This window comes from Spinacia oleracea, chromosome 6 (genome assembly GCF_020520425.1).
Source record: "Spinacia oleracea cultivar Varoflay chromosome 6, BTI_SOV_V1, whole genome shotgun sequence".
Classification (NCBI taxonomy): domain Eukaryota; kingdom Viridiplantae; phylum Streptophyta; class Magnoliopsida; order Caryophyllales; family Amaranthaceae; genus Spinacia; species Spinacia oleracea.
This window is the reverse complement of record NC_079492.1, coordinates 117,925,729-117,948,822: the sequence shown is the minus strand read 5'-3', so window position 1 is coordinate 117,948,822 and position 23,094 is coordinate 117,925,729. Positions and strand designations below refer to the sequence as shown.

General features: G+C 39.0%; 2 protein-coding genes across 2 annotated transcripts; both read right to left on the bottom strand.

Moving 5' to 3' along the window:
• Positions 1-9,283: 9,283 nt before the first annotated feature.
• LOC130463526 (uncharacterized) lies at positions 9,284-10,855 on the bottom strand. The gene is made up of 2 exons (XM_056832681.1): positions 9,948-10,855; positions 9,284-9,821 (listed from the first exon to the last, which is right to left on the bottom strand). Exons 1-2 carry the CDS (start codon positions 10,853-10,855, stop codon positions 9,284-9,286), a joined length of 1,446 nt encoding a protein of 481 aa, XP_056688659.1.
• A 670-nt stretch (positions 10,856-11,525) lies between these two features.
• On the bottom strand, positions 11,526-14,488 carry LOC130462375 (eukaryotic translation initiation factor 3 subunit F-like). Its single transcript, XM_056830509.1, has 4 exons — positions 14,416-14,488; positions 13,710-13,939; positions 13,545-13,601; positions 11,526-11,574 (listed from the first exon to the last, which is right to left on the bottom strand). Exons 1-3 carry the CDS (start codon positions 14,463-14,465, stop codon positions 13,597-13,599), a joined length of 285 nt encoding a protein of 94 aa, XP_056686487.1. The 5' UTR covers positions 14,466-14,488; the 3' UTR covers positions 11,526-11,574; positions 13,545-13,596.
• Positions 14,489-23,094: the final 8,606 nt, after the last annotated feature.

The window sequence follows — 23,094 nt, the reverse complement described above, 5'->3', positions numbered from 1 at the left end:
CCTACAACTAATGTAGCATTGCCATGCTTCATTTCCCACTTGTAGGTCATTAGTGTATCCTAGATTCCATTGTTTGAGTTATTACCGAAGTAAGAACCTCAAGCGGTATATGATACCAAGGAAGTTTGATTGTTAGGTTACTTCTCTTTAAACATAAACTTATAGGTAGAAACGAAATCGTAAATTCCTTTAATTTGTTCCTTGTTTTCCTATTTCTTGTACCCTTTCTTATAGTCTTAAGAATTGAATTCTCTAGTGTTGACTTTTATACTTTGTTAGACATGTCCAATGTCATTCCAAAGAAAGTTCTTATCATTTAATTTATGTTGAATGTTTTGTTTCAACTAGATGATCTTACCAGAAGCTTCTAAAGTTCTCTAAGCATCGATCTATTCGAATGTCTAGGGATTAGACTCATTCGAGAATTAAATGGACAAAGATATAAGGTTGTTAACCATTGGTAAAGCTTAGCGTTTAAACTCAATGCTTTATGATCTCAAAACTACATTGTATTTTGAATTCACAAGCACCAATCGGTTTGCCATTCGACTTTGATACTCGAAAACAACCATAAAAGTCGATATAAGAAACGTACATTTTAAATTGCTCATTTTCTCTCATTTCCGTGAATCGTTCTTGGATTCACTACCAATCGAGGAAATTTACTGTTACCTTTCTAAAAGGGTTTACTGCAGTGCAAGATATTTAATTATAAACAATAATTAAAACATACATTGAAGCAGGCAAGTCTAAACATTTATCATGAGTAATAACTTGAAAATTAAAGCATTCATGCAATTTAAACAAGTTATTAGCATTTTATTCGAATTTATTGTTCCGGCAAGTGTGAATAAAATGATTCCAAGATCCTTAAATCATTGAAGAATTAAGCACACTATGTATTTAGACTCAATTCTAAAATATTTTAGGTAAGCAAAAGTCTTTTGCTAATAGTCTAGAAACTACTCTTGGTTGATAGGTACGTCTAAGAACTTATTAGGTAATCCTATCGAATTTGCCACGACATAAAAGGATTCCTTACTTATATCGTTGAGTTTCACCAAAACTAACATGTACTCACAATTATTTGTGTACCTTACCCCTTTAGGATCAATAAGTAATACCTCGCTGAGCGTAATCTATTACTTGATTGATGTAAAGGTTATCCAAGTAAGTGTTATTTTGGCATGGCACCTTTTAACTCAATTTTTAAGTTTGGAACTTAAGGCTCTTACTATGTTGGTTAGATTTTAAGTGAACTAAAATCCTTAATCATGCAACATAATCAAAGCTTCAATCTCATGCATATTTAAGACATATTTAAAAGCAATAAATAACTTAAAGCATGCATAAGATAAATGTGATCTAGTGTGGCCCGACTTCATCTTGAAGCTTCAACTTCAAAGTCCGTCTTGAAAATGGATTGGAAACTCCGTCTTGAATTTCACCGTGGGAGGCTCCATTTTCTTCAAACAGGATCAACTATAATTAAACTAATTACAACTATTTGATGGTACGCAGACCATATTTGAATTGAAAAACAAATTTGGTGCATTAGACCAATTACATTCAAATTAATGGTACGCAGACCATATTTTCTATCCTATTTGGGCCATACTAGTCACTTCATAACCTGCAAAATAGTACATATACAATATGTACCATTCACCCATTCATTATCATGAATGGCCCACATAATTGGTTAGTAAAAACACATTGTATGCATCACATAAATATTTGCAGCAATTAATCAAGGGCACCAATAATCTACCAATTATTCAGTCCTTATTAATTCTAATCAAGTTGTTTAACCTTAAAGGATTTGTAGACCTAATCAAGAGTTTATGACTAAAATTGCTCCCACTTAAACCAATAAATTCATATGCTTTACTAATTTTAAACATAAAAATGTATCTCTAGTCTAACTGGAAACATACAAATTTAATTAAAATTTAAAGCTCATATAAATTTATAATTGAATCCATTTTATTTAATTTATTTTTCAGTTGAATTAAATGAATTTAAATTAATTCAAGGTTTAATTTTAGTAAAATAATTAGTAAAAAAAAAAATTTATAATAATTATAATATTCAAAATTAAAATCCGAGAAAAAAATTTAAATTATTAATTTTAAAATTAATTAAAGTTATTTCCGAACTGAAAATCTCAAATTAAAATTCAAAAACGATTCAGTCGTAACACGACGAGCACTTGGGCTTGCGCCCAAGCCCCATCATGCGCACGACCAATCGCTGGCCCATGGCACATCGCAGCAGCAGCCATGCGCAAACGCAGCAAGCCAAGCCACGCTTGCGCGCAGCCTGCTTGCCCGCATGCATCGCAGCAGCTACGGTAGGAGCGCTCGCTCGCTCGCGCGCAAGCAAGCCCTCGAGGCATCGCATGTTGGTGCGCTGAACAACGATCGCTGAGCGACCCATCTCAGGCCTCGCGCGCGCGCCTCTCCATGTGCCACGCCATCGCCCATAGCACACAGCACACACGCACAGGCTCCCTTGCCTCGTGCGCGCGCCATGCGCTAGGTTGCTCGCTGCCTTCGTACCGCACGGGCGACGAGCTCCCTTGCTCGTCGTCGCGTGCCCGCACTATACAACACCGCTTTAAGGGTAACACGTAGCTTCCATTGCTTTGTGTGTGCAACTTTTATGGGCGTTTTCAAAAAAAAAATTAAAATTTTTAATTTAAAATTAACGACAAATTAATAAATCATATTAATTTCATAATTTTAGGGCGAAAAATCGAAAATTTATTATTCAATTAATTTCCGATTAACATGGATTCAGATCTAGGTCATAAAAATTTAAAATTTAACATAAATTAACAATCTTTATGGTGGATTTTAATCATGGATACCTAATTAAATAATTAATTAATTATGAAAAACAAATCAATTCTAAATTATTCGAATTTCAACAAATTAATCATAATTACAAATTAGGTTGTATAATTAACAAGTCTAGGCATTCATAATTGTTAAACATATACTGTAGGTCAATCAAAAACTCAAGATTTATCAACAAGAATCGCAAATACTTAATTTAATATCTTAAATTTACAAACTTTTGCGTTCGAAAAACTTAAACCTCCGAAAAGTCATAGTTAGGCTTTGAATTTGGGAATTCTGGGTTCGGCCAAAAAAGGCTCTTTTTGTCAAATTTTTAGAATGCCTTTTACATGCGAAATTGACACAAAAATCACTCGATTTGGTTGAGTAACGAATATTCTGCCGAAAAACTGTGTACATATAATTAAATAAACGCAATTTGCAATTAATTACAAAAACTAATCACCCCTTTAATTCCTTGCAAATTTGTAAAATTTAACCATGTTCATGCAATTTAGATTATGAAATTAATAAGAGGCTCGTGATACCACTGTTAGGTTATGATACATATGAATAAACATAAATCATGCGGAAAAACCATAAAGCCAGGAAACATATTATTTACACATAATCATTTAGCATAATTCAGATGCATACATTTTGTAGCGTGCCCTCCCTAGCTGCGCCCGAACCGAACAAGAACAAGTCTTTAGGACTCCAAGTGTCGTCCCTCTGTAGATAGTCCACAGCACGTCCGGATCCGCCTTAAGAATTTTTTTACTGTAGTTTCATCATTATTTATAAAAGGTAAAAGAGTTTTTTTTATTATACCACGATAGGATCCATTTAATAAAGGATCATGGTCTTTTTGTAAATATTCATTTTTACTTTTACATAATCTAGTTTTTTTTATCAAGTACATCTATATAAAAAAGTCCTTTGTCTAGAACTGTAATTCTATTAGCAAATTCATTGCTTAAGCTGTTTTTTTTTATTCATTCGTATAAATCCAATAATTGTATAGTTCATCATCATATAAGAATTTTTCTGTTGTAGCCAAAGAAATCTTTCTTTGTATCATTTCCCAGAAAATTGATAAACTAGGTGGATATGTAAAAGAAATTCTTTGTTTTCCATCATTTTGACATGTATAAAAAAAATATTGTGACATTTCATTTCTTACCGCATTTTCAAACCGATTGTTTTTTATATATCGCATTGGACGATTCCAACGTTTATAGTCGAAAAGAAGAAAAATAAGGGGTTTTTGAAACCAAAATAGGATTTTCTTTTCTTTTTTAAGTATTTCTAACTTCGAAATATCTTGATTCCCATAATAAGAAGTTGGGCTATTTTTATAGCATGCTTCTTTTAAGTGGAATTCATCCTTTGTTTTGTCCTTTCCATTCACTCGGATCTTTTCCGTTTCATCGATTTTGTCCGGATCCTCCTTTTCTTCCGAAAAAAGGGAAGGAGAAGGATCTTCTTCGGTGAATCCCTCTTCTTCCTGTTTAGTCTCCTTCGTTTCGGAAGTTTTTTCTATTTCTAAATTTGTTTCTTCCTCAATTTCGTTCGTTTCTAGCATTTGTTTCAGTTTGTTAGTAAAAATAGGTGACGGAATTCTGCCTAAATAGTAGACACAGGTAATAAAGAAGAGAATACTAAAGATTCGAGCCATAGAATTTCTCAATTCTGACACAAGGTACTTATTAGATCTAATAGAATTATTTTGCTGTATCCAGACTAATACCAATCCAACCCATTTCATGAATAAAATGTGACCAATTAACCAACCAACAAAACTACTTGTTACAAATAACATCTTGTTGTTGCATCGAAACATATAAATGTTCACTAATCTGGCTAACATTGAACTTGGTAAAATGAAATAGTTGAATAATTGAAAAATGAGATTATTCAGGAATACACATTAATGCTGAGATTACGCATTGAATTTCTGCTAGTGGATCCATAATCAAAAAAGTGTTTGTGATTGTTCCAGAAGAAATGAAACAAAAGATAGGGTAGAGCTAGGACAGTTATTGTATGAGGTCTACCCAATGCTAGATGCAGAGGCGTATAATAGATCGATATGAACATTATGAGCTGTCCCATAATAAAACCTGTTGTTCCTAATACCTTATTCTCGGTTCCTTCTTCTCCTTCTTCCATAACATGAGCTCGTAGAAGGAAGAGATAAGAGGGCCCTTAAGGTACTATAAATTTCGGCTAAATAGGGCAAGTGTTTGTGGCTGATTTTTGCTTGAAAATCTTACCTTTGAATACTTCAATTCTCGATGTAAATATGTGACCCTAGGCACCTATTTATAGAGTTATGGAAAAGGACTTGGAATCCTATTAGGATACTAATTTATTTAATTAGAATCTTATTAAAACTCTATTAAACAAATTCTATCTTTATTAGGATTAGGATTTAATCATAGAACAAATTCCATTAGCTTTAGGATTTGTATTGAAACACAAACTTTGCACGAGCACGAGCATCGCACAAACCCGCGCAGGCCTTGTGGCCCACACGAGCTGGCGCTGCTCGCAGCCCACTCGTCGCAGCCCGGCGCGCGCGCCAAGGCCATTGTTGGGCCTGGCCTTGCGCTGGGCCTGGCGTGGCTTGGCAGCGTGTGTTTGGGCACTTGGGCTTGTTGGGCGTAGGCCTGGCTTCGCGCTGGGCCTTCGTCTAGCAAGTCTCGTCCGATGCTAATTCGTACGACGCGCTTCCGATTAAATTCTCTATTCCGGAATTTATTTCCGATACAAACAATATTTAATATTTCCGATTCCGGAATTAATTTCCGTTTCGAACAAATATTTAATATTCCCGTTTCCGGAATTATTTTCCGATTTCGATAATATTTCCGATTCTGACAATATTTCTGTTTCCAGCAATATTTCCGATTCCGGCAATATTTCCATTTCCAATGATATTTTCCGATACGTACCATGTTTCCGTTTCCGGCAACATCTACGACTTGGATAATATTTATATTTCCTATACGATCCATATTTCCGTTTCCAGCAATATCATCGTTTCCGGAGTATTCATTTGCTTGCCTTTGACAATCTCAGCTCCCACTGAAACCAAGATCCGTCGATTCTGAATATCCATAGATGGAGTACTTAATGCCATTAAATACTTGATCCGTTTACGTACTATTTGTGTGACCCTACGGGTTCAGTCAAGAGTAAGCTGTGGATTAATATCATTAATTCCACTTGAACTGAAGCGGCCTCTAGCTAGGCATTCAGCTCACTTGATCTCACTGAATTTATTAACTTGTCAATTAATACTGAACCGCATTTATTAGACTTAACATTATATGCATACTTGGACCAAGGGCATTATTTCCTTCAGAAATGGCTGAGGTATCCGAGGGAGCAGGGACGTGACTTTGAGCGTTTTTTACTTCTGCCTCAAGGCTTTAGTTTTAGGAACCCTAGACCCATAATTCTGTAGACCAACTCTCTCTGGGAGAAGTCGCTGTCTACACGGCTCCTTTTAGATTGGGTCTTAGGATTCCTTTGCATCCTTTTGTGATGGACGTCTTGGAGGGATATGATATTGGCCTTGCTCAGCTGACCCCAAACTCTTGGGCAAATGTCTTTGGGTTTCTTGCCAAGTGTGCTTTGAGCGGCATCACTCCTTCTTTTCCTGCTTTCCTCAGACTTGTAGATATTTCCCCTTCCTCTCGCTCTCCCCAGGGATGGTTCACCCTCTATAGCCGTCGGGGATATAAGACGGTAGTTGGTAAGACCTCTAGCTGGGTTTGGTGGAGGAAGAAGTGGTCTGTTATTCGAATGGAGGACCTCTCCCTTTCGAGGCGTCTTTCTAGGTGGAACCAGCGTCCCCGCTATTTGTCTAGGGGTGACGCCATCCCCCGCCTTTTGTCAAGAGATTGGAGGCTCATAAAGCCCTTATTTCAGGCCGAGATGTATCGGCTGTCTTCAAAGAGTCATGCATGGGTGCCAAATGCTTGGCTTCCCCATGTGGGTCAGTTCACCAACATAGTTTTCCTCGCGGCCGTCGGTCTCTGCCCCTATTTGAGTAGAGGTAGTTTCTCATAGACTTTTATCAAAGCCTTGCTTTTTTTCTTCTACTAACTCTCTCGGTTTTGTGTAGATTCTGCCATGGATCGTTTATCCCCTGAAGACAAGGTTTTAGTGGATGTACCTACTTGGTTGTCCGAGGTGTACGCTGAGGACATTCTTAAGGCCGTGGAAGCCAAGAAAAAGGACTCCTCCAAAAAGTCCGACGAGGGTGCCTCTGGTGATGTTGCCAAGGTATGCTCTTGTTTACGTTTAATATGCTTCTGTATTCTTCCAAGGTCTAGGCTTGGTTGCTTACTTGTTGCATTTTTCAGGAGCCCACTTCGTCAGCTACGAAGAAGCGTCCTGCGCCTTCGACGGTGGCTCCCAAGCCTAAACGGCCCTTTTTCAAGAAGCTGAGTACCACCAACGCTGCAACGAAGCCGTCGCTGGTGAAACCGTCTGCTCCTCTGACTGGGGGAGAAGTTCCCTTCTCTCAGGCCTCCACTCCTCTTCCTGAGCACAGGGAAGCCTCTCCCCAGGTGGGCACCGAAGGAGATTCCGCGGCCAGGGCGGCCGTTGACGAGGTAGCGGCCGACCAGGCTGATGCTGCTGGAGCTACTACTTCGTCTAGGGAGAGTAAGGGTAAGGGCAAGGAGGCCGAAGATTCTCCTGCTGGTGATGCTCCCATGCCTCCTCCGGCTCCGTCAAGTGGTTAGTGTCTCTGTACCTTTAGGTTGTCATGACAACTTGGTATTGTTTTATGGTATTTGATGTTTTGACATTGATGCAGTTGATATGTTCAAACGGATGCGACGTACTGAAGTGGCGAACATCCCCCCGTCAGGCGGTTTCAGCTCAGAGGAAAAGGATAAGATCCTTTCGGACGTCTATGCTGCCATTCCTGAGGAATATGTGAGGTCGCTTCCCGGGATTGACCTGGGGTACTTTGGGTCTATTAAGTCCCTCGTACTTGATGTGAGATACTTTATTTTATTTTTATTTATATATATATATATATATATATTTTTTAAATCTATTTTGGTCTCGGCAGCTCTTCATCCGTTATGCCGAGAGTAGGCACTACCGATTTGATATGCATAAAGAGATGCTCAAGCATAAGGACCAGATGAGAATCATGTGAAGTATGCTGAGAGGACAGCCAGATTGATCAATGTGGACACGGACAAGAAGATTAAGTCCGAGACAGACGCTCTGAAGAAGGCTGAGGAGGATGCTAGAACTATGAAAAGAAATTGCTGGAGCATGAGGAGAGGTTGGTCGTGCTGAGAAAGGAGTATTCCTCCGTCTCGGAGCGGGTGACCAATTTCTCTTCCAAAGTGGACGCCTTGGAAGGTCAGCTTAAGGCTACCCAAGACGAGATTGAGGCCGTGCGCAGAGAGGCCGCTAGCTCTTTCAAGTCTGGCGAAGAATCTATTTTGGAGATTTCTCGGCGGCCGTGGGATCAGTCTATGGACGGGAAGGACTTCTCCTGGTTTAAACGTCGTATCTCCTACCAGATGGCCGTCTCGACAGCTAGACGCCTTGGCCTGGATCCCCCTGAGTTTTTTAGCGAGGGGGAAGATGAGGATGTGGAGAAGGAAGAAGTGAATTCCCCCGAAGGCCAAGACGTTCAGGACGAGAGCTCCACCGCCCCTCATCCCTAGGTGGCCTTTGTTTAATTAGTTTGGATGGCGCCGTGGGCGCTTGTATTAACTTTGGTGCCTTTTGGCATTCATTTTTTTGGTTTGTTTGCACCTTGTGCGCATGTATGAATATTTTGTGCCTCCTGTGCACTTGTTTTTTATTCCATTTCAGTTTATTACTGATTTCTTAGGAACTTTCTTTTTGGTCCATTTGATGGACGGGTACCCCAGTGTTTTAGGTGATCAGCCTAATTTGAGGCGCTAATCTAGGCCACTTCTCAGGCCGTCAACCGATTAGTCTTTTTGGGACGCCTTCCAAGGAGGAGGCGTCATATTGAGTGTCTGCTCTTGTTGAGTCTTACTTTTGCGTTTTTGTTAGTACATGGTACTTTTAGGGTCGTCATTCATTTGGTAAATAGTGACGTCACCGTTTGTTTTTTGTGGATTTCTCCACCTCTTAGCGTCTTAAGGGGATTTATTGAGCCTTGTATTCGTCAGATAAGAAAACATTCATTAATTTACTAAGTAGCAAAACTAAATTCACCGCTCTGTAGGCGGGCATTTACAGGCCGTTTCGTAGGCTCTAGTACGATAATTAGGCCGTTTTGTAGGCTCTAGTACGATAGTTAGGCCTTTTTGTAGGCTTAAGTTACATGAGTTATCCTAATGACATTCTATTTTCATCCACTTTTCTCTATCTTGACTGGTTCAGCTTTGGCTGGTTTACTCTCATTGGCGGCTGGAAGTTCTTCTTCATGCTTTCTTTTGCTTCTGGCTTCGGTCGAATCTTTCTTCCACGCTCCACGCTGACGGGTTGAGGGTGGTGAGGTAACAGTCTCTTGCTTGTTGTTGGTCTCCATGTATGGTTCCTATTGCCCCATCATCACATACAAACTTCAAAAGCATCAGATGAGTAACGACTACTGCTTTAATCTTGTTCAGGGTGGGTCGTCCCAAGATGACGTTGTATGCTGTCAAGTCCTTAACAATTAGGAAGTTCACTTCCATCTTTCGTCCATTTTTTCTATCCCCAATTCGAACCGGCAAAGTGATGACGCCTACAGGATGTATAATGCTTCCTCCAAAACCAATGATGGGATAGTGTATTCTATCCATAGTTTTGGGGTCATGTGCTAGGCGGTTGAGGCATTCCGCGCTCATTATGTCTGACGAGCTCCCCGTGTCTATTAGGATGCGCTTCACCCTCATATTGGATATTTTGAACTCGACCACAAGAGGATCATCATGCGGAGTGGCTATTCGTCCACCATCCGACTCACATACCTCGATCCTTGGGAATGGGTCAAGAGGTGACTTTCCTGACAGCATTACCTGCCCCAGGCGGCGAGCATAATCTTTCTGCCCCCTCATGGTGGGTCCTCCAGCGGCTGGTCCCCCAGATATGACGGCTACAAACCCTCCTTCGCTGTGATTTCCCTCTGTAGGTGAGACAAGTGACTTGTTCTTTTTGTACTGGTTTTTTCCAGAGCCGTGAGCATTCCTCTGTAAGTAGTTCTTGAGGTGTCCTTTAGAGGCTAGGCCGTCTAGAGCTCTCTTCAAGATTCTACAGTTCTTGGTTTCATACCCTATGTCTTCATGGAAGTGGCAATACAACTTAGGGTCTCGACTCTCAGCAGGAGACTTCATGGGGAAAGGTCGTTCAAGGTCAAACCTGGTTCCGACGTCTTTCAGTATCGTGAGGAGATCTGTGTTATACTCGAAGTATTCCCTTTCTTGTGGACGTTCTCTCTTGTGTCCAGGAGAATTGGTATCATGCTCTTTTGAGAGTGCCCAAGTACCATTTACTCGTGGGGCTTTTCGGTCTATTTTGTCTTTCTTCCCTGAGGAATCTGTTGCTTCTCCAGTCCTTCCATCTTTTGACAAGCTGCATATTTCTGTTGCATGGATAAATGCTTCGGCCTCGTCCAAATCTTCGGCCATAGTCCGCAAAATTTTCTTGACTAGGTCAAACTTAAAGGATCCCTTCTTCAATCCCCTGATAAAATTATCGAAGGAGACGTCGTCAGGCAAATCTGGGATCTGTCTGGCCTCTAGGTTGAAACGTTTCACATAGCTTCTTAGTGATTCATCTTTCCCCTGTTGAATTCGTCCCAAGTGCATACTTGTTTTCCTTTCTTCCTTGTGTGCCATGAACCTAGTGGAGAACAGAGTTTGCAGTTCGTTGAAAGAGGCAATTGACCCTGGGGGCAATCGCTCAAACCACTTAGACGCTACTCCTTTGAGAGTGGCCGGGAAATATTTGCACCAAGTGGCTTCGTTGGTTCCTTGAACATTCATATGATGGCGGTATGCAACTAAGTGCATATCGGGATCGGTGGTACCGTCATAGCACTAGTAGAAAAAACCCTTTTTGCAGCGGGCTTTTAGACCCCTGTTGCAGCGTACATTGTATGCTGCAACTGGGGGCCCTGCAACAAGTCTGAACTTGTTGCAGCGTACAATGTTCGCTGCAAAAAGTGGTTTTTTGCAGCGTACATATATATGTACGCTGCAACAAGTGTCAAAAAATTGGCAAAATTTTCGACTTGTTGCAGCGTACATAGTCGTGTACGCTGCAAAAAACTACACTTTTTGCAGGGTACATTTATTTGTACGCTGCAACAAGTCTGAAATTTTGCCAAATTTTACACCCTTGTTGCAGCGTACACATATATATGTACGCTGCAATAAAGCACTTTTGGCGGGAAAATTTTAATTTTGTTTAGGGATACCTAGAGTGCCTTGCACCAAATATAGAAACCTGTCACAACAATAATAGAATATCGCAACCTGTATAACAAATATAAAAACAATAATTGTTGTTTTGTATACATGAAACCAAAGTGCACGTACATTTAAATATATGTTCCAATTTCAACGTACGCATACATTTTAATATAAAAGATTGTTCTATAACTTCTAAACCAACTCGATCAAGCGCGCTCAGGCCAATAATAAATATTTGCTGGTAAAAAACTAGCCCATTGCTCACGAACCACATCAATTTCCTCACTAGCATAAGGCGCATTCCTGAGAGTATAGACCTTTACAAAAACAAAAATTTCAATCAAGCATCAGATTAAATGCAAATTAAATATAACATTTTAACATTCAAGCAACTATTGACAATGTCCTAATAGTCTAGAATACGAGTCAAGAGTAAGGAAAATGTCATTTTAGCCTAAATATGGCCTATAACGATCCAATGACCCTTAAATGTGCATAAATATATTGGAATGAGTTTAATAAAGTTCAAACTATGCATATTAATCATGTAATAAGAATAAAATGAGTCCATAGGTTCTTTAGTTCAAAGTTGGGAGCGTAAATATCATTTTTGCTCTAAATATGACCTATAACGACCCAATGATCCTTAAATGTACATACACAGATTAGAATGATTTTTATAAAGTTAAATAATGCATATTAATCATTTTATAAGAATCAAATGAGTCCTTAGGTTCTTTAGTTCAAAGTTGGGAGCGGAAATGTCATTCTAGCTCTAAATATGACCAATAACGACCCAATGAGCCTTAAATGTGCATACATAGATTGGAATGAGTTTTAGAAAGTTAAAAATATGCATATTAATCATTTAATAAGAATCAAATGAGTCCTTAGGTTTTTTAGTTCAAAGTTGGGAGCGTAAATGTCATTTTAGCTCTAAATATGACCTATAACGATCCAATGAGCCTTAAATGTGCATAAATAGTTTGGAATGTGTTTTAGAAAGTTAATACTATGTATATTAATCATGTAATAAGAATAAAATGAGTCCTTAGGTTCTTTAGTTCAAAGTTGGGAGCGTAAATGTCATTTAAGCTCTAAATATGACCTAATAGCGATCTAATGAGCCTTAAATGTGCATAAATAGATTTGAATTAGTTTAAGAAAGTTAAACCTATGCATATTAAAACTATGCATATTAGTTTAAGAAAGTTAAAACTATGCATATTACTCTTTTCTAATAAACAGACCCCAACACCAAGAATGTCATGTATTAAAGTTTGAAATGAGTGTTTAGGTTCGTTAGTTCAAAGTTGGGAGCGAAAATGTCATTTTAGCCTAAATATGACCTATAACGGCCTAATGAGCCTTAAAAGTGCAAAGACATATTGGAATGAGTATTTTAACCTTAAAACTAATCATATTAATCATGTAAAATGCTTAAAATGAGTCCTTAGGTTCTTTAGTTCAAAGTTTGGAGCGAAAATGCCATATTTTAGCCTAAATACGACCTATAACGACCAAACAAGTCTCAAATGTGCATAAATAGATCGGATTGAGTCTTGAAAAGTTAAAAATATTCATTTGAATCATTTAATAAGTTAGAAATGAGTTGTTAATTTCGTTAGTTCAAAGTTGGGAGCGAAAATGTCATTTTAGCCTAAATATGACCTATAACGGCCAAAGAAGTCTCGAATGTGCATAAATAGATTGGATTAAGTCTTGGAAAGTTAAAACTAATGATATGAATCATTTATTAAAGTTTTAAATGAGTTTTTAGGTTCATTAGTTCAAAGTTGGGAGCGAAAATGTCATTTTAGCCTAAATATGACCTATAACGGCCTAATGAGCCTTAAAAGTGCAAAGATAGATTGGAATGAGTATTTTAACTAAAACTAATCATATTAATCATGTAAAATGCTTAAAATGAGTCCTTAGGTTCTTTATTTCAAAGTTGGGAGCGAAAATGCCTTATTTTAGCCTAAATATGACCTATAACGACCAAACAAGTCTCAAATGTGCATAAATAGACTGGATTGAGTCTTGGAAACTTAAAACTAATCATATGAATCAGTCCTTCCAGCAAGCCATGAATCTCAAATAATAGCTATTGCCATAACAACAATAGTAAAAAAAAAAGAGTTTGAATCGAGTGAACACAATTAAGGAAGACTATAGAGACATTGAGCCAAAGAATTAACTGAGGAAAGCACTACAGCAGCATAAGAGAACATTAATAAGATCAGTGGGCCTGATATTAGAGAAGAGCAACAGACCAAAGTCCTACCTCACACATGATGAGTTGATCAAGTTGATAAGACCCATGTAGATGCAACAATCTAACCTGCAAGAAGCAATTGAGAGCTTAAAATATAGGACCCACAAGACTACTGGAGTATTTTTCAAATGTAGCAGGGTTAATTAATCAAGAGAACTAGGGTTAAGTGCCTACATTCAACCCTCTCTGCTTCTGACATTCGAAGTTCTGCAGGAATTTTCTGAAATTGAGCAGCAAGTGACTGGTCTCCAAGAGATAAATTAACAGAGACAAAGGCTTTTATGGTTGCCTCTCCATTTCTGAATGTAGTGTCCACTGGTACATGGAAAGGATTTGCAACCTCTCTAGAGTAGAATTCATGGATCAAAGCAGAACCTCTCGTAACACCAAATCCGGTTGAATACCTGCAGCACAAAAATTGGGGAGATGAGACACCAAGATCAAAGTAAATTGGTAGGAAAGCGTGTATTAGCTATGTACCAGCTTGTGAATATCACGACCTTGGCAGCACTATTTATTCCAAAATTTGAAGGTTTTTATGATTCAAAATTTACCAGAACTCATGAAGTAACAAGATATATTTAGATTGTATAAGTTCCAACGCAAAAGGATTAAGAAGCATATCCTCCAAATCTATCCAGCAAAGTAATTAAAGTGCAAGGCTTATCCTCCAAATCCATCCAACAGTCAAAACCACATAAAAAGCATATGCGTAATCGGATGCTTTAACAGCAGAAGCAGCTTTTACACTGTGTGCAAACTAGAAACTGTACAATGTAGCAATATTCAGATAGATAGCCACCCTACTTCAGATATATGACATGACATGACAACCTAATGGAAGGATCCGAGATAATACAGGAGTTGAGTTAGAGCATACCATCCAACAATTACTTCCTTTGGGTTCCCTTTCTGGTGTGATGTCAACATATTGTGGTGGTACTCAATGTGCAATGCAACATGGAGGGGGGGGGGGGAATATATAGTTAGACTATATGTGCGTTCACCATGATAACGTGAATCAATAGCAACAACAATATATCCGCGTGAGGCGTATGCCTGGAATATATGAGAACAGTCAAAACGCTTGCGCTCAACAATGCAAGATTAATTCAAGTAAAATACACCATTTAATAGTCATAGCCACCTCAAGCAAAGGCCGTAACCATTCTTTGCACTTGTGCGTGCTGTGGAGGAAAACTATAGCTGGTCTCTTTGACGCACAACCACTTTGCTTCATGCTCAGAATCAAAACGGGGAATGTGTTACAGGAAATCATTCATAAACCAAAACCATCTTAAGAAAAATTGACAGATTTTTCTAAACACCCCAATTAGTTTATATGACTATTATTTCCAGTGAAAGTCTATGTTAATATCCAAGATTGATCAATCTCACATGCGTGAAATCTAAGACCACATATAGGAAATGGAATAACTCAATCACACACAGCCCATTTGCCAATTTTCCGTTCTTTTACATAATGTAGTTTGTATAATGTACATAAACGCATACTAATCATGTTAATATTGAAAACTAACAACAAAACGTTTTGTAAAAAAAACACTAAAAACACAAACTCTAACAATTTTACTATTTATGTGTATGAGATTGATCTATCTCCGAATACTAGCATATCCTCAAATTTATCTTTAACGACAAGAACAGCTAAATACTAATTTTGCTTTTGTTTTCGAATTGAGGATGTAATCGCTGCAAAGTGGGTGGAGTAAGTCCTTGCTAGAGATATTCAAGCAGCTATGGAGATAGGATTAAACTAAACAGTCCACATAGATTTCATTTTTCATTGACATTAGATACATGCTATTCTAATGTCTAATCCTGCTGATATACTTTTAGACCAGGAAAGATTAGAAATAGGAAAATATTGTTTTGCACTCAGCACAGTACAACTTGATAAGTCCTCTTTAGGAAAACAACATTAAAGAGGAATGAGAGCTCCTCGTCTAGAGCTCGCTTCACTTCTTAACATAAGTCTTTCCTTAAAGGCATCCAACACTGGGTATCAATCATATACCGCTAGTTTTCAACTTAACACAGATACGAAACATCAGGCATAGGACCCATGATAGTTTTTACATTGCTTTAAATCATATTGAAATGCAATTTGCACAAACAATTGTATTACTCAAATGATTCTCAAAGTTAAATGAAAGGTTTAGGAATCTAAAAACTGACCAACAATTACTTAATTAGTATACCCTACACTCTGAAACGTACAAGCTATGAGAAATTTAAGAAAACTTCTAATTAGGCTGTGCTACTTTAAATCAGACGGTGTATTACTTATTTAGTAAATGCAATCAATTTTAATATAGTCCCTCATCACCAAGTCAACAATAGAGCTGCAGAGTAAATAACATCTAATCAACGTGAAAGGCGTACCTGTAATAGACCTAGCTTGCTCCGTCGACCACCACTGCGGGCTGTCGTCAGTCACTCATGCCGCTGCTGTGGAGTGGTTCCGAGTGGTGCTCTGCCGCCAATACGAAAAGCCCTAACTCCAAAATCCCCAAATTCAAATTCACAAACCCTAATTTCCTAAACGTAATTCTAAAAATCTTGACAAGAGAAGGGAACGGCGCCGTCGTGCTAGGTCTGCTTGTAAAATCCCGGCAAGCTAGGTCTGCAAAAATTACGGCAGGCTGGTAGTCGGACCAGGTTCCAAAACACAGAGGGGAAGAAGAAGGGGGAAGGTGAATAAAGAAGAGAGCTGAGGAGCGGGACAAGATTACTGGTAGTCCATCGAAGAAGATCGAAGATCGAAATTTTTCTTTGGCATCCCATTGAAGATCGAAGAAGGGAGGAAGAAGGTGAAAGCTTGCTAAAATTTTTCAAAGTGAAACGCGACTGGCTTGGTGTTAATGAATTATAATCAAACAAAAAATTTATCCAGACCTGTTGCACCGAACAAATACATGTACGCTGCAACACGTAATAGGCTATCGCAGCGAACACGAAAAAGCCCCCTGCAAAAACAGGTATCGCAGCGAACATTATAATTGTACGCTGCAACAACCTTTTAAATGGTTTGACCGATTCCTTGTTGCAGGGTATTTATCCATGTACGCTGCAACAGGGATTTTTTCTACTAGTGTAGGCTTCAATGGTAGGAGTTTTTACCTTGGGCTCTTTCGGGGCGTTCATGATATCCTCGGAGAAGGGAGTACTCATGTGCCTTAGCGTCAGATTATTAAACCCTTGCTGAATGTGGTAAGTTGGTTCACGGCGGCAGGAGAGCAGGCGGGGACGCAGGCTTACCCTGTTGGGCGTTATCTGGGTCTGTCCTCGAGTAGAGGGGTAAAATGACGGATCTTCCATCACAGGGGTGGACCCAGTGTCCGATAGTTCAGATTCAGCTTCATAATATTCTTGACGCCTCGAGGCGGACTGTAAGACGGCTGGTGGGTTTTCCCTAGATCGTGGTCGTATGACTTGGTCCCTTCGAAGTAGAGAAGTTGGGAGGCCGCGGTCAATCCCCGAGCACTCAGGCACAGGGCTGATTCCATGGCTAGCCTGCGGACGGGAGCTTTCTCCAGCTCTCCATACATTGGATCTAAGTGGCATTCTGTTTATCCGATTGACGCCCAGGTTGAGGGGCCTCTGTGGAGCCGTCCTCTCAGTGCTGTAGATTAGCATGTTTTTCCGAATTTCATCTTGTAATGTGGTGCTCATCTGCTGTCGAAAGGTTTGATTCATTTGCTGTTGGAATCCTGCTAAGATCTCGCGCAGCGACCCCACCGAGACTGGCAAGTCCAAATTCTCATCCAGCACGACATCTCGGACGCTGGGGCTTAGGTGGCCACCCGGCGGAGACGCTTCCACAATTGGTTCTTCCTCTACGACCACCTCAGCTTCCTGCACCCGACGTGGTGTGCTTCCTGCATTTGCGATTCGATTGGCTTCTTCTATATGACGTTGACTCCTCTCGAGAGGCCGTCTCTCTTCTTCCTCACCAGTATACTCTCTGTCAGAGTGTGGTTCGGCCATGATACTATACCTCCCCACAGACGGCGCCAAATATTGTGGGATCTTTTACGGTGATGACGTGTCAAGCGTTCCTCGGAGGTATCAAGTATGACCTGGCACGAACTTCTGGAAACCTGCAAAACAAGAATATTCCCGTAGGAATATTCCCTCCGATGCCTAAGTAAGTATAGGCTAGAGAGAGAAGTAATTATAGAGAGAAGGCAGAGCAAAAAATGGTTTAAGGTAGGTGAGAATGATTTGATTGCCCCTTTTACCTAGGGATCTGCACTATTTATAGTGCTAGAGTTTCTTGGGAACTGGTCCTGCATGATTGGATGTTCTGCAAGATCAGGACACGTGTCCCGCTAAGTTTCGGGGACTTGATTTAGACCTGGTGGGCCTCTTAAGCGTTTTGGGCTTTCTTGGGAAATAGCGGAATGGGCTCCTCCTGAGCAAGTGGGTCTCATGACCTACTGATGGGTCTTGGCCCTGTGTGTGCATGCGGGTTTATGAGACAATTTGAGTGTGCCTGCTGATGGGCCTTTGGGCCTTCTTTCTAGGCTTTCATGGTACAGCCAGGTGGCGTTCTTTTAGGCCACATCACTTACAGATTTTACTGATAGCGTCTTGACTAAGTCAAATAGGTGTAGGAGCTACTATAATTGCTTCAGCCGAAGCTGCTATCCACTACCTCAAACGCAACCACTGAACACGCCCTACGTAATGGATGGTATTGAAAATGTAAGAAGAAAATGAAACAATTTGGTAGTGCACTGAAATTACCATAAAAATAAATATTTGTTTACATTACAAATTACTACACCATTTATTACCCGGTTTAAATGGGTAATTGGTTGTCAATTAATTTAATTGATAAAAATAGATATCGGACTCAACATTTGGAAATAGACTGGAACCTATTTACCCAAAACTCATGTCGAATTCGGATTAACTCTTAGGATGAACGGATGTTAACACCAAAAAAAAAAAAGTATTCAGATTTAGTCTACATAAACCGATACATAAATTAATAACGTGGCAAACTGAAACTGTATTAGATTTATATACAACGTTAAGAATATTAACAAAAATACAGGTTATGTAAGCATATATATTCAAAAGATTTGAAGTGATTAAAAAAAATTTTTTTAAAAAAAATCTTCTTATACTAAAAAGGCCGCAAGTCCTCTTAGGTTTTATGTCATTTTTGTTGCGGCCTTTTAGGTTTCGCGTCATTTTTGTTGCCCATTATACCCCCTTTACTTTGTTTATTATTACTATATTGCCATGCTGATTGTAATCTTTTTTTTTTCTTTTTTAACGTTTAACACTTGTATGAAAAAACACAGACATTTTTAGACATTTATGTGCACGTGTTTTGACAATTTCGTTGAAAGAAAATACATACTCCGTACTTTTCTTGAGTTTATGTATAATATATTGTTTCCCCAATATAAGAAGACTTTGAAGAATATATCACTACTAAATATAATCATTAATCGAACCATAATTTATCTTACCTCATTAAAATTTTAATGATTAAATAATTAATTATGTGCTCTTAAAGTTTTAATCTATACTATTATTAAAACTCCTGGTATATAGAAAGCGGAATAATTCCTAAACAATCCACCCGATTAACCAAGAGCCTTAATCTGGGAGCAGCGCTGTTATTTTAAGCAAAAATAAGGGTAAAAAAGTAACATTGAATGGATGGAAAGATAAAAGCGTTAACGGAACGTTAACTGTCCAAAGTTAACGGAACATAACGCTACAGTATATGAAAAGTTGCCCAAAATATTTGGGCGGTTAAAATAAAATTTTCAGAACTCTAAAACTCAATTACTCTTTTTTTTTTTGGTGAAAATGAGTGACTTAATTACTTAAAGAGTGCGCATACATAATAAGTTTGTTCAGCTAACTCCACTCCTTGTGGAGGTCAAAATACAGGCACATATCGCCCAATTACTTCGAAGCAAGCATGCTTTCAAAAAATTAGTATCATTGTTTGTTGAGATATCAGTAGCTAAACAGGGGGGGGTTCTAATTCAATGCCTTGATCCAACAGACTCATCCGGTCCTTGGCCTTCTTTGCCACGTAATCCGCTTCCATGATGTGCTCCCTTCTTCTGAATTTCACCCAGAGGCTCCCGTGGATTCTTTGCAACTCCCTACATTTAGCATACAGGTTAGACAGCCAAGAAATAGGAGGGTTGTCATTGTTTAAGTGTTCTACTGTTGATTTGCAATCTGTGAATATAGTAACATTTTGCCATGTCTTGTTGATGATCGAGGAGCTAGCTATAAGGATGGATTGAGTTTCTGCAGCAGCAGCTGATGTTGTGGTGAAGGTGCCAGCTGTTCCAGCCATGAATGTGTGTTCTTCATTCTTGCAAATTACTGCATAGGAGGCAAGGAGAGTGGAGGAACAGAAAGATGCATCGCATTTAACAGAGTAGTTTGAAGGACTAGGGGAGTCCAAATGCACTGGTTTAATCTATTGTGTTCCTTTACTCTCTATATTTCCATGCTCTTTAGCTAACCATATTGTTTAGTGACACCAAGGTTCAATGCTTTTGTTTTCTTTTTGGAAAATCCATAAATTTCTTCTATTCCATATTCTCCAAAGACAAAAAGTGAACACTGTTTGGTATGTGGTGTTCAAAATCAGGGATAAATCATTATTATTTAGATTATTTAAGAACCATTTTTCAAAATCAGAATGAAGATGACTAAAGTTTAAACTCAATATTATTCCAAAATTCAGTAGCTCTAGGGCAGTGCAAGAACACATGTGCCATATCTTCTTGGGTAGTTGGACAAAACTGGTAATTTCCATTAGGGATAATCTGTCTACTGAATAAATGGGATGCAGTTGGGAGTCTTCCCCAAAGAATAAGCCAAAGGAATACTTTCAGTTTAGGGGGACATCTAGCTTTCCAAATGCAACTCCACTTTTCATTTGAGTGTGTGTAAGGGAACTGTGTGTTCCAAATGGTGTTATATGTTGTTTTTGAGTCAAAGTGAAGTCCTTTTGAAAGGGAGCAGAAAGGGGCATCCTCACCAAATTGAGGGATGGGAATAGCCTGAATCCATTGGATTAGGTCAGTAGGGAGGATGAAAGAGATACAGCTTAAGTTCCAGTGGCCATCCCTCCTAATGTCACTTACAGTGTGGGCATCTTCTTCTCTGGTTAGAGGTCCTTGTATTATAGATCTAAGGGAACCTTTTCCTGTCCAGTTATCTAACCAAAGGTTTATATGAGTTCCATCCCCTATACACCAAGCAGTGAGATTCTTGTACATGTCCCACCCTTTCCAACATTTTGCTAGACATGGGACACTTTTGAGAAGGGGGCAGGATAAGGCCTATTGTTAACATACTTTTCCTTAACTAGGCTACTGGCTAAGTTTTTGCCTGTGTTGAATTTCCAGCAGAGTTTGGTCATTAGCATTTTATTCATCATCACAGCAGATCTAACACTAAGACCTCCTACTTCTAAAGGTCCACAGGCTTTGAGCCAAGCTACAAGATGAGTTTTCTTTTTCTGAGGTTCTGAATCCTATAGGAAATTTGCACAAGTCTGGTCAACGTTCTGGAGGGTTTTCTTAGGTAAATACAGAACTTGCATGAAGTAATTAGCTATGGCAGTCAAGGTGGACTTTATAAGGACTAATCTACCAGCTTTGCTAAGACATTTAGCCTTCCAGGAAGCTAACTTGTTTTTAATTTTTCTGCAAATGTCTAGAGTTTGGTTCTTGGTTGGCCTTTTTTCTGTCAAGGGAAAGCCTAGATATGTTCCTAAGTCAGGGCTTGGTTGGACCTCTAGTGTATTACACAAAAGTTCTTTCTGGTTCTGGGGAGTGTGTTTGGAAAAGTAGATCTTGCTCTTAGAGTTATTCATCTTTTGGCCAGAGCAATCCCAAAAATTCCTAAGAACATCCTTCATACCATTGAGAGTTTTGGCAGAGGTATCTCCAAACAAGAGCAGGTCATCTGCAAACATTAAGTGGGTGATGGGGATGCCATTTCTCTTCAAATAGAAGGGTTTCCAATTATCCTTAGAGGCAGCCTCACTAATCATAGCTAAATACTCCATACAAATAATGAAAATATATGGGGATATTGGGTCTCCTTGTCTGATTCCTCTAGAGGTTTTGAAGGAGGGGGAAGGCTTTCCATTCACAATGACAGAGGTGGCAGGAGAGGCAATACAGTTAAGGATAAGATCTGTGGAATTCCTATCAAAACCTTTCCTTGCTAAACAAAACCTAATGAAGTTCCACTCCAGTCTATCATAAGCCTTTTCAAGATCTATCTTAAGAGCAAACCACCCAAATTTCCCTTTTTTAGTTTTCATAGAGTGTAAGATTTCAGAAGCTGCAATGTAGTTAACTTCACAACCCCTTCCAGGGAGGAAACTGTTCTGATTTGGGGAGATGAGGTCTTTTAAGTGGGGTCTGATCCTGTTGACTAAGATTTTAGACACAATTTTATAGCTGACATTACACAGGCTTATGGGTCTAAACTGTTTGATGGTTTCTGGGAGGGCAGTCTTAGGTATGATGCAGATAGTGGTATCATTAATGGACTGAGGGAAAGACTTTGTCTGAAACACATTATCCACATAGTTATACAGGTCTTTCCACAGTGCACCCCAGTGTTGTTGGTAGAAGTGTGCATGTAGCCCACCTATACCTGGAGCCTTAAGAGGTCCTAACTCAAACACAGCTCTCCCAATTTCTTCAATATTAGTGGCATGGTCAATACTAATCTCATTAGAGTAATGGTGGTTTTCACAAATGGTCTGTTCAGAGGTGAAAAGTATTGAAAAGTAACTAACAATGTGAGGCACTAGGTCTTCTCCTTGGATTTCCAGACCCACTTCTGACTTAAGGCTAGAGATTTTATTCCTTCTTCTTCTTATAATGACAGACTTATGGAAGAAACTAGTGTTTTTGTCCCCACTCTCAATCCAACTAGTTCTAGCTCTAGCCATCTAGAAAGCCTCCTCTTGCTCATAAATGAGGCTTAGCTCATTAGAGAGATAGATCCTCATTTAGGTCCAAGAGGTGCTTATTGGTTGGCCTGTGTTCTAGTGCTCTTTGGATACCCATGATTCTAGCACATAAGACTTTCCTTTTTTTGAAAATGTTTCCAATATTATCCTTAACCCAAGAAGACATGGTTTTGGAGATATTATTGAGTTTATTGACCAAGTCAGATTTATCAGCATTTAGATTAACATCCACCATGGTTGAGAAACCTCGTTCAGAATACCATAATGGTTCCATTTTGAAAACATTTTGATGAGCATGATTTTGAAAACCAATTTTTTCAGTTACCAGTTTGATTGGGTTATGGTCAGAAACTTCTCTAGGCAATGTTGTTACAGTAGAGTTAGGAAACAGATTAAGCCAGTGCATATTTATCCATGCCCTACCAAGTCTTTGGTAAATGGGTTTATCTTTCTGTTTATTAAACCAGGTAAACCTGCTACCCACACAGCCAACATCAACTAACCCACATTCATTCATGGCATCAGAAAATCTATCTGCCCTATGTTGTT

Excerpts from the sequence above, each read along its gene's own strand:
- LOC130462375 (XM_056830509.1), bottom strand. The coding sequence starts at position 14,465 with ATGTTGACATCACACCAGAAAGGGAACCCAAAGGAAGTAATTGTTGGA. Across the intron at positions 13,940-14,415 it reads AAGGAAGTAATTGTTGGATG|GTATTCAACCGGATTTGGTG; the intron begins GTATGCTCTAAC and ends TTTGTGCTGCAG.
- LOC130463526 (XM_056832681.1), bottom strand. The coding sequence starts at position 10,855 with ATGCACTTAGTTGCATACCGCCATCATATGAATGTTCAAGGAACCAAC. Across the intron at positions 9,822-9,947 it reads GGAAATCACAGCGAAGGAGG|GATCGAGGTATGTGAGTCGG; the intron begins GTTTGTAGCCGT and ends CCCATTCCCAAG.